Source organism: Pan troglodytes, chromosome 20 (assembly GCF_028858775.2).
Source record: "Pan troglodytes isolate AG18354 chromosome 20, NHGRI_mPanTro3-v2.0_pri, whole genome shotgun sequence".
In the NCBI taxonomy this organism is placed as follows: domain Eukaryota; kingdom Metazoa; phylum Chordata; class Mammalia; order Primates; family Hominidae; genus Pan; species Pan troglodytes.
In genome coordinates, this window is record NC_072418.2 from 52,753,523 (window position 1) to 52,768,215 (window position 14,693).

The following is a 14,693-nucleotide window of genomic DNA, read 5'->3' on the forward strand; positions in this document are numbered from 1 at the left end:
CCCAGGTCCACACTTCTCTTCAGCCTCTCTTGGGCACGCAATTAGTTCTCTGAGATTGAGTGTCTGCATCTGTAAGATGGGGGTGGGATTCCTTCCCCCAGGACAGGGGATGACAGTGAAGTGGTGTGTGGGAGGCTTTACTTCCAGAACTCCACCTGCTCCAGGCATTTTGTCCCTGTCTGGCACCTTCCGTGTCCTGCCATCGTCCTCCACTGGGCTCCATGTCATGATGCCAGCACCGCCTGCACTCAGGAGCCAGGCCTGCGGGTCCAGACGCTGATCAGGCCTGATCTGGGCTGAGTCACTTTGCCTCTCTGGGCTCTCCTGTCCCCGCTGTGAAGTGTATGTAGACCCTCCTCTTCCTCATAGGGTTATTGTGAAGATCAGAGTGTCTGGAAAACCCTGGAAGGGCGGCTGGAGGTATCAGTACCCCCTGCCCGTTCTCTGGGCCTCCATTTCCACATTCATGAAATTAGAAAAGCTCGACCTGAAAACTCCTTCCGGCCGGGCGTGGGTGCTCACACCTGTAATCCCAGCACTGGCAGGCTGAGGCCAGTGGATCATTTGAGTTTAGGAGTTCAAGACCAGCCTGGCCAACATGGTGAAACCCCATCTCCACTAAAAATACAAAAATTAGCTGGGTGGTAGTGGCACGCGACTGTAATCCCAGCTACTCAGGAGGCTGAGACAGGAGAATCGCTTGAGCCTGGGAGGTGGTGGTTGTGGTGAGCCGAGATTGTACCACTACACTCCAGTCTGGGCGACAGAGTCTCAAAAAAAAAAAAAGAAAAGAAAAACAAAATTCCTTCTTCGGTCGGGGGCGGTGGCTCACGCCTGTAATCCTAGCACTTTGAGTGGCCGAGGTGGTTGGATCACGAGGTCAGGAGATCGAGACCATTCTGGCTAACATGGTGAAACCCCTTCTCTACTAAAAATACAAAAAATTAGCCGGGTGTGGTGGTGGGTGCCTGTAGTCCCAGCTACTCGGGAGGCTGAGGCAGGAGAGTGGCGTGAACCCAGGAGGCGAAGTTGCAGTAAGCCGAGATCGCGCCGCTGCACTCCAGCCTGGGCGACAGAGCGAGACTCCGTCTCAGGAAAAAAAAAAAAAAAAAAAAAATTCCTTCTTTCATAATTTCCAGAGGCTCGTGCAGGCAGCTCAGTGGAGGCAGTGACAAAAGAACATGAGACCCAGGCCTTCCCAGTGGGCTACTGACACGGATGCAGATGATGATAACACTAATTGTGTACTTACCATGTGCCGGGCACACAGACAAGTACTTGTGATGGATTCTTTTCTTTTCTTTTCTTTTTTTAAATAGAGTGGAGGCCTCACTATGTTGCTCAGGCTGGTCTCAAACTCCTGGTCTCAGTGATCCTCCCCACCTTGGCCTCCCAAAGTGCTGGATTACAGGTGTGAGCCGCCACACCCAGCTGGATTATTTCATCAACTCCTGAGGACATTTTACACATGTCCTTGTGTTGAGACAGGGCCTCACTCACCCAAGCTGGAATGCAGTGGCATGAACACTGCTCACTGCAGCCTCAAACTTCTGGGCTCAAGGCATCCTCCTGCCTCAGCCTCCCAAGTAGCTGGGACTACAGGTGCACATCACCATGCCTGGCTAATTTTTTTGTAGAGATGGGGTCTTGCCATGTTGCCCAGGCTTACACATGTCCAGAGGCTAAGAGAGGTTAAGTGGTTGCCCACAGCCACTCAGGTGGTTAAGAGCTGGGATTCAAACCCAAGTCAGCCTCCAGAGCTAATACTATTATGTCTCAGTGCGGTGTGACATTGTGGAAGGCCAAAGGAGGCACCTAGGGGGCGCCTCAGAGGTTTCCATAGTATGAACTTTGTAGTTGAACCTTGTAGGATTGAGTCCAGGATTGCACCATGGGGTCCCTCAAAGACCTGCAGGCGGGAGCTGCCGGGAGCTCTGGGGTTCCTGACCCAGACCTCCCGGGGGCCCCCCTCCTCTGTCTGGCTTCCTTGACTCCTGGCGGGCACAGCTGGCTGTGCAGACCAAGCGCGTGGCGGCGCAGGTGGACGGCGGCGCGCAGGTGCAGCAGGTGCTCAATATCGAGTGTCTGCGGGACTTCCTGACGCCCCCGCTGCTGTCCGTGCGCTTCCGGTGAGTCAGGTGCGGCGCGGCCGGTGGGCGGAGCCTCCGGGGTGAGGGGCGGGGCCTAACGGAGCCTCCCTTTCACCTCATCAGGTACGGTGGCGCCCCCCAGGCTCTCACCCTGAAGCTCCCAGTGACCATCAACAAGTTCTTCCAGCCCACCGAGATGGCGGCCCAGGATTTCTTCCAGCGCTGGAAGCAGCTGAGCCTGTGAGGGGTGGGGAGGGGGCGGAGCCAAAGCCGCGCCTCTGGGTGGGCGGGTCGGGCCGTCCAGGTCCCTGACTTGAACCTTCCCGGTCCCCAGCCCTCAACAGGAGGCGCAGAAAATCTTCAAAGCCAACCACCCCATGGACGCAGAAGTTACTAAGGCCAAGGTGAGAGACCGCGGGCGTGTTTGCCGGCCTATGGCTGCTTTGCTTCTCTGAGCCTCTGTTTTCCCATCTGTAAAGTGGGGCCAATTCCCATCCCCAAGGGTTTTTTGGGATCTGGGATGCCACTGTGTGGTAACTAACAGCTCTGGCACACTCTGACGGCGCCCCCCCCCCCCCCCAGCTTCTGGGGTTTGGCTCTGCTCTCCTGGACAATGTGGACCCCAACCCTGAGAACTTCGTGGGGGCGGGGATCATCCAGACTAAAGCCCTGCAGGTGGGCTGTCTGCTCCGGCTGGAGCCCAATGCCCAGGCCCAGGTGAGTGCTGCTGTGGGAGGCCTGAGGCCGGCAGGAAGGCCGCCTGTCATCTCTGCGTCCACCCTTCCTGCCTCACTGTTCTTTAATTCACGTCCCCACTTTGACCCTCCTCCTCTCGCATTTCTTTGTCCACTTTTCCTCCTCTTTATCTATCAGTTTTCTCTCCTGTCTCCAACCTCTGGTGTTCCTCGCCTCTTCCTGTCCCTCCCGATTTCTACCTTTCCATATTCTTTCCACCTTTCTCTCCTCATCTTTTATAATTTTCTTCCTCTCTGGCGCCTGTTGATTTCATTCTTATATTTTTCTCTCCTGTCTTGTATCACCTTTCTGGCCCCTTTATCCTTCCTTCTTCTATCTCCCTTGTGTCCCCACTTCCCTGGGCTCCCCATCTCCTCTGAGTTCTGCCCCCAATGCCCCCACCCAGATGTACCGGCTGACCCTGCGCACCAGCAAGGAGCCCGTCTCCCGTCACCTGTGTGAGCTGCTGGCACAGCAGTTCTGAGCCCTGGACTCTGCCCCGGGGGATGTGGCCGGCACTGGGCAGCCCCTTGGACTGAGGCAGCTTTGGTGGATGGGGGACCTCCACTGGTGACAGAGAAGACACCAGGGGTTGGGGGATGCCTGGGACTTTCCTCCGGCCTTTTGTATTTTTATTTTTGTTCATCTGCTGCTGTTTACATTCTGGGGGGTTAGGGGGAGCCCCCTCCCTCCCTTTCCCCCCCAAGCACAGAGGGGAGAGGGGCCAGGGAAGTGGATGTCTCCTCCCCTCCCACCCCACCCTGTTGTAGCCCCTCCTACCCCCTCCCCATCCAGGGGCTGTGTATTATTGTGAGCGAATAAACAGAGAGACGCTAACGGCCCCATGTCTGTGTCCATCACCCACTGCTAGGTAGTCAAAGAAGTGGGGTGAGGGCATGCAGAGTGTGGGTGGCCAGGCTTCGCAGCCCATGGGTGGGACTCTGGGGAGACAGCAGCAGCAGCAGCCGCCGAAGCCCCAGCTGCAAGGCCACCAGACGCACTCCTGTGCCTGGTTCCTCAGTCCCCAACACCAGGTAGCAAGCTCTGGGCAGCTGGGCCTGGTAGACCTCATCTTCTGTCTTCTCTGGTGGCCCTGGCTCTGGAGAAAGAACAGGGGGCACTGAGATGACAAGTAGCATGCTAACCTTTGCAAGCCACACCACATCCCGATCCCAAGTTCTGAACGCGTGGGGTCTCTGAACACAGGTTTTGGGAGCCTCCTGCCAGGGGAGGGCCTCGGGGCTCTAGCTGGCTGTCAGCAACTTGAAGACCACGATGCTGTCACTCAGCTCACCCTCTTCCTCTTTCTCAGCCTTGGCCCCCATTTTCCTGGGGAAACTGTGCAGCTGCAGGTGATCCTCTTAGCAATACACATGGCGAACACGGCAGCAACACAGGCGCTCCAGTAGCCTTGTCCAGGAGCCCGCCCGCCCCACTGTACAAGGCGGGTGGAGGGAAACAGGCAGGGGCCAGTGAGAGGTGGAGTCGCACAGCTAAGAAGGGGTGCAGCCCCCGAGTTGGAGCTCTTGACCACTGTGCTGCATTCATCCGGGCTTCACTGGGGTCACAGCGCCATCCCAGGTCCCTTTCTTTGTCTTTCTGGGACCTTAAGGGTTCTACGACAATTTTTCTGTTCTAACCCAGAATCTTGTGAAATCCTCCTCCATACCCTCAGCCTATCAGCAAAGCCTGTGCTTTTGGCAGTAGTGCAGAGCGCTGGACTGTGTGGATATGGGAGTAAGATCCCCTGTGTTCGAATATGGCTCTGCCACTCATGAGCTGAGCCTGTTTCCTCATCTGTAATATGGGAATGATGAGGTAATGGGATAGTCCTCGCCTGTGAGGATGAAGTGATTTCATTCTTTCATTACGTGTAAAGGCACTGGGAAGAGGTGAGGTCTCAGTGTTAACTATTCAGGAGATTCTGAAGCCAGGCAGGGACCTCCCTTCCCACCCTTCCCATCTGCATCAATGCTCAGATCTCAAGGAAAACCACTGCCCTAAGGCCCAGTGCATACTGGGTTCCTCCGGATCCTCCAACCCCACCTCCTACTCCCATTTTGTGCGACCTGGGACTCAGTGTCCCCGCCTGCGCAGTGGGAGCACTGTGCCTTCCGCTGACCTGGTGGGAAGTGCGTGGAGGTGACCAGGGTATAGAAGTTTCGGAGGAGGCGCCGGCGCTGTTCTGGTGAAGGCTCTGCTGGGAGGAAAAGGCGGTGATGCAGAGCCCCTCCCCGGCCCACGCCCCTCCTACCCCTGCCCCTGCCCCTGTCCTCAGTCACCTTTATCCCCCAAGGGCTCCACGGTGAAGAGGCAGCGTTTCAGTTCCAGGTGGAGGAGCAGCAGCCTGTGGGAAAGGGAAGGGAATGTCATGGCTGGGGAAGAGGACATGACCCCCAACCCACTCCCTCCATCCGAGCCCTACCCGAGGATGTCTGTGTGAAGGGGGAAGCCACTGGGCAGCGCCCGGGGTCCCAACGGCAGACAGGCCCGCAACGGGTCCAGCAGTGGCTGCCACCAGCGCTCCAGAAGCTGCAGGGGGCGTGGTCACTGGGAGGTCGTCATGGGAAGGCGGGGAAGGCGGGGCCGGCGGGGGAGGTCGGGGGGTGTACAAGGATAGGGGCGTGGTCAATCGGGAGGGGCGGGGCCTACAAGAAGAGTGGAGGGCGGAGGGCAGAAGGGACTGGGGAAGGGGCGAGGCCTGGAAGAATAGAGGCAGAGCGGGAGTGGCCGATCTTGGCGGCTAGGTGAATGACTGGAGCGCAGTCCAGAAGAGGCTGGGCTGGGGAAAGATGCCGCTGGCAGGGCAGGGTGGTGGGGAAGGGCCCTCCTGGTAGCGGGTGTCCTAAGAGCGAAAGCGGGACGTGGCGCGGGTTCACCTGTGGATACAACTGGCTGAGGGGTGGGCTCGGCCCGCAGAGTAGACACAGCTCCAGGCTCGGCAGCAGAGTCAGGGTCAGGAGCCGGTGTGGGACCTGAAGCAGGGCACAGGCTGGGGCTCATCGCGGCCCGGCCCCTTTCCATCGCAGATCCCGCCTCCTCGCGACTCGGCCCCCAGGTCACATCCCTCCGTCGGTGCCCGCCACCCACTCACCGTGGGGCTCCCGTGCGGCAGGTACACCGGGTAGTCGCGAGCGGTCTGCGGCGGCAGGGACCCCACCAGCCAGGGGAGCAGCACGGCCTCGGGCGTCCCCAGCCGCCACCAACCCTCTGTTGCTGCCACCACCCGGCCCGACACCACCAGACTGACGAAGGTCGTGCCCGCGGCCTCAGCGAACCCGGAGAGGGCTTCCTGGGTACGGGAGGCAGGAGGACTGGGAGTCAGCAGACAAGCGTAGGGGATGGCAGCGACTTCCCAGATGGGCAGGGAATGGGGAGAAACCCACAGCCAGCCCCGAGCTCGCGCAGTGGCCATGCTCCTACGTCTCACCCTCTCTGAGCCTGAGTTCCTTCACCTTCATACGAAGTCACATCCCCAACTCACACTGTGAAGTCTGTGAAATCTGATTAAACACCTAGCCTGGGCGGGCAAACTGAAGCTAATAATGTAACCGCAGCAGCTACCGTTCATCCAGGCCTGTTACATGCCGAGTAGGCACCATTAGCAACGTAGAGAAGTCAAGTCACCTGCTGAGAGTCACATGCCTGGGAGGCCGCCACACCAGGCAAGTCCACAAGAGCAGTATTTAAGTAGAGGTAGCTAGAGATCTGAGAGGCAGGAGGAAGAACATGCACTGAGGTTGGAAACTTGTTGGGATCTCGGGACTGTGAGGTAGCTGGGTGGAAGTAGACTGTGGATTTAGCAACAGATTAAGGGGTGCCAGGTGCCACAGGCCTTCAAACACCAGGCTGAGGAGCTGGAACCTTGTCCTGGGGGAGGTGGAGGCTGCCGGAGGGCTGTGAGCAGGAAAGGGGCAGAGCCAGCTCTGGATATAGTAGGGTTCTTCTGGTGGCTGGGTGTGATGGCTCACACCTGTCATCCCAGCACTATGGGAGGCTGAGGCGGGAGGACTGCTTGAGCCCAGGAGTTCGAGACCAGCCCGGGCAACTTAGTGGAAACTCATCCCCAACCCTAGTCCATCTCTTAAAAAAAAAAATAGCCGAATGTCAGCCGGGCGCGGTGGCTCATGCCTGTAATCCCAGCACTTTGGGAGGCTGAGGCGGGTGGATCACGAGGTCAGGCGTTCAAGACCAGCCTGGCCAACATAGTGAAACCCTGTCTCTACTAAAAATACAAAAAATTAGCTGGGCCAGGCATGGTGACCGGCGCTTATAATCCTAGCTACTCGGGAGGCTGAGGCAGGGGAATCGTTTGAACCCAGGAGGCAGAGGTTGCAGTGAGCCAAGATTGCGCCATTGCACTCCAGCCCTGTGACAGTGTGAGACTCTGTCTCAAAAAAAAAAAAAAAAAAAAAAAATAGCTGAATGTGGTGGCACAGTGTCTATAGTGTCAGCTACTGGGGAGGCTGAGATGAGAGGATCACTTGAATCCAGGAGTTCAAGGCTGCAGTGAGCTATGACTGAGCCACTGTGCTCTAGCCTGGATGACAGAGCAAGACCCTGTCTCAGAAAAGAAAGAAAGATGGCCCAGGCGCAGTGGCTCACGCCTGTCATCCCAGCACTGTAGGAGGCCAAGGCAGGTGGATCACCTGAGGTCAGAAGTTCGAGACCAGCTTGGCCAACATGGTGAAACCCTGTCTCTACTAAAAATACAAAAAATTAGCCGGGCGTGGTGGTGGGCGCCTGTAATCCCAGCTGCTCGGGAAGCTGAGGCAGGAGAATTACTTGAACCCGGGAGGCGCAGGCTGCAGTGAGCCGAGATGGTGCCATTGTACTCCAGCCTGGGCAACAAGAGTGAAACTACGTCTCAAATGAAAAGAGAGAAAGAAAAGAAAAAAGAAAAGAAAAAAAAAGAAAGAAAAGAAAAAAAAAAGAAAAAAGATTCTTCTGGGACCAGGTGGGGATAGGACTGGAAGCTGAGAGGATAGGAGGAGGTTGGGACAATGGTCCAGAAGAAAGAGGATGAGGACTGAGCCAGGGCCAGCAGAACAGGTGTAAGAGTTTCCATAGCATCCCCAGTACCTGCAAGAGGGACCCCTCTGGAGGAATCACGCAGTCCACACACTGGGTCAGGTCCCCAATGAGCTCCGAGTCCCCCAGGAAGCTGTCGATGAGGCAATAACTGGCCTAGGAGAGGAAGAAGGGACCAGCCTAGGATTCAGGTGGGCCCAGGGTCAGACAACCAAGAACCTGTGGGACCAGGCTGCCCCAGGGGCTGCTGGGAACTGTAGTTCCCAAATGGCAGTGCCCAGGTATCCTAACTTCCCACCCTCATGTCCTGCAACCTCACCCTCAAGTCCTTCTTCAGTCTCTCCACGTTGCGGATATTGGTCAGTTCTTCAAGTCCCACAAGAAGGACCTATAAGAATCATATAGAAGAGGATGGGCGAGGGGCTGGGACTTGAACTCCTGGGTCTGAAGGAAGAGGGGGCTGGGACTCCCACTTCTGGGTCTGGGGACTGGGGAGTCAAGATTCCTGGGTTCTGGCCGGGCGCGGAGGCTCATGCCTGTAATTCCAGCACTTTGGGAGGCCAAGGTGGGTGGATCACTTGAGGTCAGGAGTTTGAGACCAGCCTGGCCAATATGGTGAAACCCCGTCTCTACCAAAAATACAAAAATTAGCTGGGCATGGTGGCACGTGCCTGTAATCCCAGCTACTTGGGAAGCTGAGGCACGAGAATCGCTTGAACCTGGGAGGCAGAGGTTGCAGTGAGCCGAGATCAAGCCACTGCACTCCAGCCTGGGCAACAGAGCGAGACTCCATCTCAAAACAAAACAAACAAACAAACAAACAAACAAAAGATTCCTGGGTTCTGAGGAAGGAAGTGTTGGTGGTCTGCACTCCTAGGTCTGAGGGAAAAGGATGCTGAGATCTCAGATTCCTGGTTTGGGGAGAAAAGAGGACTGGTGAGTCTCACCATGGCTCCAAACACCATTTGGAGTAGTCTCTCCAGCCTCAGCTCAGAGATGCCCACCTCAGATGACAGAACAATGAGGGTGATGCTGTGGAATGGAAGTGAGAAGAATGAGTCAAGGCCTGGGGAATCAGGAAGGGGTATGTTGGAGTCCGCCCATTGATCCTAGAACACCAGATACATCCTCTCTCAGCCCAACCTGCCTTTCTTATAGAGAACATCAGGGATCAAAGAGGGTAACTGGCTTGCTAAAGATCCCATAGCCAAATTAACAGCTGCTTTTAGAGAGCTGGAAGGCCTCCGGGGTCATCTTCAACAGGGACTATCACCCAGGCCCTGTCCCTGTCCCACGTTCCCTCCTGGGGACCTGTCATGGAAGCTTTTCCACACCACAGTCGTGTTCTCGGTCCTCGCAGAGCTCAGCTGCACCTCCAGATTCTGCCCAAACATGTGGACTCCATTGAGGGAACCGATGACAGAGAACGGGAGCTAAGGAGGGGTTAGGGACATCAGACAAGAGCACTCCCCCATCCCCTTCCCCCTTAGGACCCAAGTGTGCCAGCTCCCAGCCCCATCCTCTTTCCATATGACCTGGCAGTGCCTCTTTGGGGAACCAGGCTTATTGGTCCATTGCCTCCTCGGTCCTACAAATTCAACACTGAAACTTCCCCAGCCCCTACTGCCTTGAAGACCCAGAGTCAAAACACCGAACCCCCTTCGGTTTAGATACAGGCGTCCAAGGCCCCACCTGCTGACGGGCGGGGGCGCCGCCGCGACTGCTCCTGCAGAATAGGGGGACCCCGCTGGAGGCCGCGAGGCACAGCAGATGCACAGTGCCGCCCGTCCCCTCCTCCCCCATTTAGGACTCCCACCGCGGTCCCTCACGTGGGGACTGTCAGTGCGGGTCTTGGAGCATGCCGGTAATCAGAGTAACTCGGCCTGTGGTCCGGAGCCGCCAGAGGGCGAGACGGCGAGCTGATTGGAAGAGGATTAACTTCCCGCCTTCTTCACCCAACTCAAACAGACCCTCAAACCCTATTCAGGCACCTCCCCCAAACCCATTAGGTTCTCTTCCGCCCTAGCCGGAAGTCACGGTACCCCTAACAAAGATGGCGGCAAACTGAATTTGCAAAGCTTTCTAGTTTCTCCGAGGAGGTAAAGAGAACCAAGAAACCGGATTGAAGATGATGACTGCGCCAAGGCGTTGCCTAGCCACCATCCTGTAGGCTTTGATGATTTACATTCTAAACGGAAAAAACAGCTGTGCCCGGATCAAAGATTGCGATGGTCCCAAAGCATTGCCTAGCAACCACATTCCCTCTACGTTTCCAGCATATAGTAGTAAACAATGTGCCCTACTCAAAGATGGCGACCGTGGCGGGGCGTTGCCAAGCAACCACCATTCAGCCTGATATGCATTCCAAGGCTGTAAACAGCTGTGCCCTGCTCAAAGATGGCGGCACGTCGAAGTCCGAGCACCCTCCTTGGGGCGAAATCGAGAAAAACACCATCTCCACCACAACCTTCGAGGGTGGTTGAGTCCAGCGATCGTTGCCTAGTAACCACTAAAAAAAAGGTTGTTTTTGTTATTAGAAAAAAGAAAACAAGGAAATCCTTTATTTTCCAGAATAATAAAAATAATATCATTTCTGTAATGAATTTATACATGATAGCATACCATGTAAAATGTGAAAAATCCCTTCCCCAATTTTTTTCCTAAAATACAGTTTAACGTAGACTATTCATACGTTTTCACAAAGATGATCAATATACTAACATTTCCACACTTTCTTTTTTGCCATGAAAAAGTATGTCTATTTCATCTTAATAATGTATTTTTATAATCTATTTTATGGATGTGACAAATTGATTTGACCAATTCTGTATTGATGTACATTAGGTTGTTGAACTCCTCCAGACTAGCCAACTAGTGCTGGGACAGCATTTTACTGACTTTTTAAAATGCCCTTATGAATATTTTTATTATTTTACACAGGCAGCATTCACTTGTAATGACAAAAGTATTTATGATTCATTTTTCCCTTCCTCTTCCTTCTTGCAGATCAGCCCATCTTTCTAGCATAATTTTTAATTTTCCTACTTCCTAAAGTACATCTTTTTCTCTTTTTTTTTTTTTTTTTGGGAGAGGGGACAGGGTCTCGTTCTGTCGCCCAAGGTGGAGTGCAGTGGAACCATCTCGGCTAACTGCAACCTCCGCCTCCAGGATTCAAGCGATTCTCCTGCCTCAGCCTCCTGAGTAGCTGGGATTACAGGTGTGCCCCCACCACGTCCAGCTAATTTTTGTAGTTTTTGTGGAGACAGGGTGTCGCCATGTTGCCCAGGCTGGTCTCAAACTCTTTGGCTCAAATGATCCACCCACCTCAGCCTCTCAAAGTGCTGGGACTACAGGCAGGAGCCACCATGCCTGGCCTAGGTACCATTTTAATCTTCCTTCTTGCCTATTGATATTTTTTTTCCTTTCTCTGGATTACTTTTATCTTCCTTACAACTTTATTAAAATGTTACACAGGCATAAAAGAGGGGGCTGCTCTAGATGAAAAGAAACTTGAGACATAATGTCTAAATATGTGTGTGGTCTTTGTTTGGATCCTGATACAAATAAACCAACTGTAAAAACACATTTTGAGACAATTGGAACGTTTGATTACACACTTACTGTTGGATGATACTAAGAAGTTAATTTTGTTACAGGTAACAATGGCATACTAGTAATGTAAGAAAGTGTTCATAAAATTGGAAAGATGCCTGCCAAGCACACAGGAGTAAAATCATATGATTGTATGGATTTGAAGGCTTCAGCAGGCCAGGCGCGGCGGCTTATGCCTGTAATCCCAGCACTTTGGGAGGCCAAGGTGGGCGGGTCACCGGAGGTCTGGAGTTCGAGACCAGCCTGACCAACATGGAGAAACCCCGGCTCTACTAAAAATACAAAATCAGCTGGGCGTGGTGGCGCATGCCTGTAAACTCAGCTACTCGGGAGGCTGAGGCAGGATAATCGCTTGAACCCAGGAGGCGGAGGCTGCCGTGAGCCGAGATTGTGCCATTGCACTGCAGCCTGGGCAACAAGAACGAAACTCCATCTCAAAAAAAAAAAAAAAAAAAAAAAAAAAAAAAAAGCTTCAGCAAATGAGACTGTCTCAAAAAAAAAAGGGCTTCCGCAGGCTCACTGCCTATAATCCGGGCACTCTAGGAGGCCAAAACGGGTGGATCACCTGAGGTCAGGAGTTTGAGATCAGCCTGGCCAACATGGTAAAACCCTGTCTCTACCAAAAATACAAAAATTTGCCTGCGAGGTGGCACACGCCTGTAGTCCCAGCTACTGGGGAGGCTGAGGCAGGAGAATCGGTGGAACCAGGGAGGCAGAGGCTGCAGCGAGCCGACACAGCGCCACTGCACTCCAGCCTGGGAGACAGAGCGAGATTTTGTCAAAAAATAATAATAATAAAATAAAAAATAAAAATAAAAGATAAAAGAAAAAGAGAAACCCAATAAAAAATAATTTTAAATGATAAAGGTAAAAACCTTTATCATTGGGCTTTCTGTAAGTACTTTTCAATTGGTGATTATTATTATTATTATTACTTTTTTTTTTTTGAGACAGCGTCTCGCTCTGTCCCCCAGGCTGGAGTGCAGTGGCGCGATCTCTGTTCACTGCAAGCTCCGCCTCCCGGGTTCACGCCATTCTCCTGCCTCAGCCTCCGGAGTAGCTGGGACTACAGGCGCCCGCCACCACGCCCCGCTAATTTTTTTATTTTTTATTTTGGATTTTCAGTAGAGACGGGGGTTTCACCGTGTTGGCCAGGATGGTCTCGATCTCCTGACCTCGTGATCTGCCCGCCTTGGCCTCCCAAAGTGCTGGGATTGCAAGCATGAGCCACTGCGCCCGGCCTGTTTTTTTGTGTGTGTGTTTTTTTTCTTTTTCTTTTTTTTTTTTTTTTGAGACAGTCTCGCTCTGTCGCCCAGGCTGGAGTGCAGTGGCGTGATCTCGGCTCACTGCAACCTCTGCCTCCCGGGTTCAAGCGATTGTCCTTGCCTCAGCCTCTCGAGTTGCTGGGATTACAGGTGGGCACCACGACGCCCAGTGATACTGACCTCGTGATGCGCCCGCCTCTACCTCCCAAAGTGCTGGAATTACAGGCATGAGCCATCTCGCCCGGCCGAAGATTATGTTTTAAAATATTTATTGGCCATTCAAAATTTTGTGTGTGTGTTTGTGTGAAACTAGTCAGGTTTCTTTTTATTTATTTATTTATTTTTATTTTTTTTTGAGACGGAGTCTAACTCTGCCGCCCAGGCTGGAATGCAGTGGCACAATCTCAGTTGACTGCAACCTCTGCCTCCCGGGTTCAGGAGAATCTCCTGACTCAGCCTCCCAAGTAGCTGGGATTACAGACGCCCACCAGGACGGCTAATTTTTTTATTTTTAGTAGTTAGAAGGAGTTTCACCATGTTGGCCAGGCTGGCCTTGAACCCCTTACCTCAGGTGATCTGCCCGCCTTGGCCTCCCAAAGTGCTGGGATTACAAGCGTGAGCCACGGCGTCCGGCCCTGGTCAGGTTTCTTTCTATTAAAACAAATATAAAGTGGCAGGGCACGATGGCTAACACCTGGGATCGCTTTAGCCCAGGAGTTTGAGACACGCCAGAGCAACATAGTGAGACCCCATCTCTACAAAAAATTTAAAAATTAGCTGGAAGTGGTAGAGCGCGGCTGTGGTCCCAGCTGCTCCACAGGCTGAAGAGTGGCTCCAGTGCGAGTAGAGGCTGCCGTGAGCCAAGATTGGGCCACTGCACTTCAACCTGCACAACAGAAAGAGACCCTGCCTCAAAAAATAAAAATTAAAATTAAAAGATAATAGTAATGAAGTGTTTCTATTTTTCTATATTGTTATTCATCAGTAAGATTTATTTGCGTAGCACATTTCTGTCAACAAACACGCTAGAAAGATTTTCCCAGTTGGCCGTATATTTTTCAACTTGGTTTATACAGTCTTTTGGGAAAAATTAATAAAGACTACGTTTTCTAACTTTGCTGTAGTGCTAAGAAACTCCATGGCAGTCATTAAGATTTTTTCCCTTCAGATAGTTTTCGGGTTTCATTTGTTGCACTTACATTTTTAATCCACCTGGAATGTATTTATGTTCTAAGCCAGTTTCTGGCTCCTCTCCCAGAAAACAACGCTCAGGTGTTGCTTAGCAACCCGCACTTGGTTTGGTGTTCGGCTTCTTTTCGGGGGGAAAACAACTGCCCTCCCTTCCAAGTTGAGGACGACCTTAAAGCGTCGCCTAGTAACCTCGTTTCCGCCGATGTGATTGGATCCTTCTCGCGTCCCTCCCCTAGTCCCCACGCCCGAAAGAACAGAACCAGAAACTTAATCTAACGGTTAGAAAACAAGGGCAGCGGGTCCGGCGCGGTGGCTCACGCCTGTAATCTCAGCACTTTGGGAAGCCAAGGCGGGCGAATCACTTGAGGTCAGGAGTTCGAGAACAGCCTGGCCCACATGGTGAAACTCTTTCTCTACTAAAAATACAAAAATTAGCGGGGCGTGGTTGCGGGCACCTGTAATCCCAGCTACTCGGGAGGCTGAGGCAGGAGAATCGCCTGAACCCGGGAAGCGGAGGTTGTAGTGAGCCGAGATCGCGCCACTGCACTCCAGCCTGGGCAACAGGGCGAGACTCCCGTTTCGAAAAAACAAACAAAAAACAAAACACAAAAACGAAAACAAGGGCAGCGTACGCGTTGCATAGCAACCAGGTCTCCTGCCCCTCCCTTTGAGACAAGAGGCGGACCTGGACGCCCCGCTCAAAGATGGCGGCTGACTGAGCCGCTCTCTATTTAGCTCTTGACAATAATTCCGTCTAACCCATCTAGGC

The 14,693-nt window shown here is 53.3% G+C and overlaps 2 protein-coding genes across 6 annotated transcripts in view; one reads left to right on the forward strand and one right to left on the reverse strand.

The window, feature by feature from the left end:
- AP2A1 (adaptor related protein complex 2 subunit alpha 1) overlaps positions 1–3,662 on the forward strand; it is a 40,217-nt gene extending 36,555 nt beyond the window's left edge. For 2 of the 3 annotated variants that reach the window (XM_054672628.2, XM_054672626.2), the window contains 5 exons: positions 2,005–2,129; positions 2,214–2,330; positions 2,425–2,494; positions 2,673–2,807; positions 3,232–3,662. In XM_054672628.2, the coding sequence (XP_054528603.1) occupies positions 2,005–2,129; positions 2,214–2,330; positions 2,425–2,494; positions 2,673–2,807; positions 3,232–3,309 (525 nt within the window). In that variant the 3' untranslated portion in view covers positions 3,310–3,662. The remainder of the gene's footprint in view (positions 1–2,004; positions 2,130–2,213; positions 2,331–2,424; positions 2,495–2,672; positions 2,808–3,231) is intronic. The other variant, XM_054672627.2, reaches the window with a different exon arrangement.
- FUZ (fuzzy planar cell polarity protein) lies at positions 3,418–9,688 on the reverse strand. 3 transcript variants are annotated; one of them, XR_676003.5, is made up of 12 exons: positions 9,549–9,688; positions 9,168–9,289; positions 8,804–8,888; positions 8,176–8,244; positions 7,908–8,012; positions 5,920–6,117; positions 5,705–5,800; positions 5,251–5,357; positions 5,108–5,172; positions 4,948–5,022; positions 4,120–4,260; positions 3,418–3,924 (listed from the first exon to the last, which is right to left on the reverse strand). XR_676003.5 is itself a non-coding variant. In XM_001173283.7 (11 exons), exons 1-11 carry the CDS (start codon positions 9,657–9,659, stop codon positions 3,701–3,703), a joined length of 1,257 nt encoding a protein of 418 aa, XP_001173283.1. In that variant the 5' UTR covers positions 9,660–9,688; the 3' UTR covers positions 3,418–3,700. The 3 variants fall into 3 exon arrangements, 2 of the variants coding, with proteins under 2 accessions (XP_001173283.1, XP_009434339.1); XM_001173283.7 differs by lacking the exon at positions 4,120–4,260; XM_009436064.5 differs by lacking the exons at positions 4,120–4,260; positions 5,920–6,117.
- Positions 9,689–14,693: the final 5,005 nt, after the last annotated feature.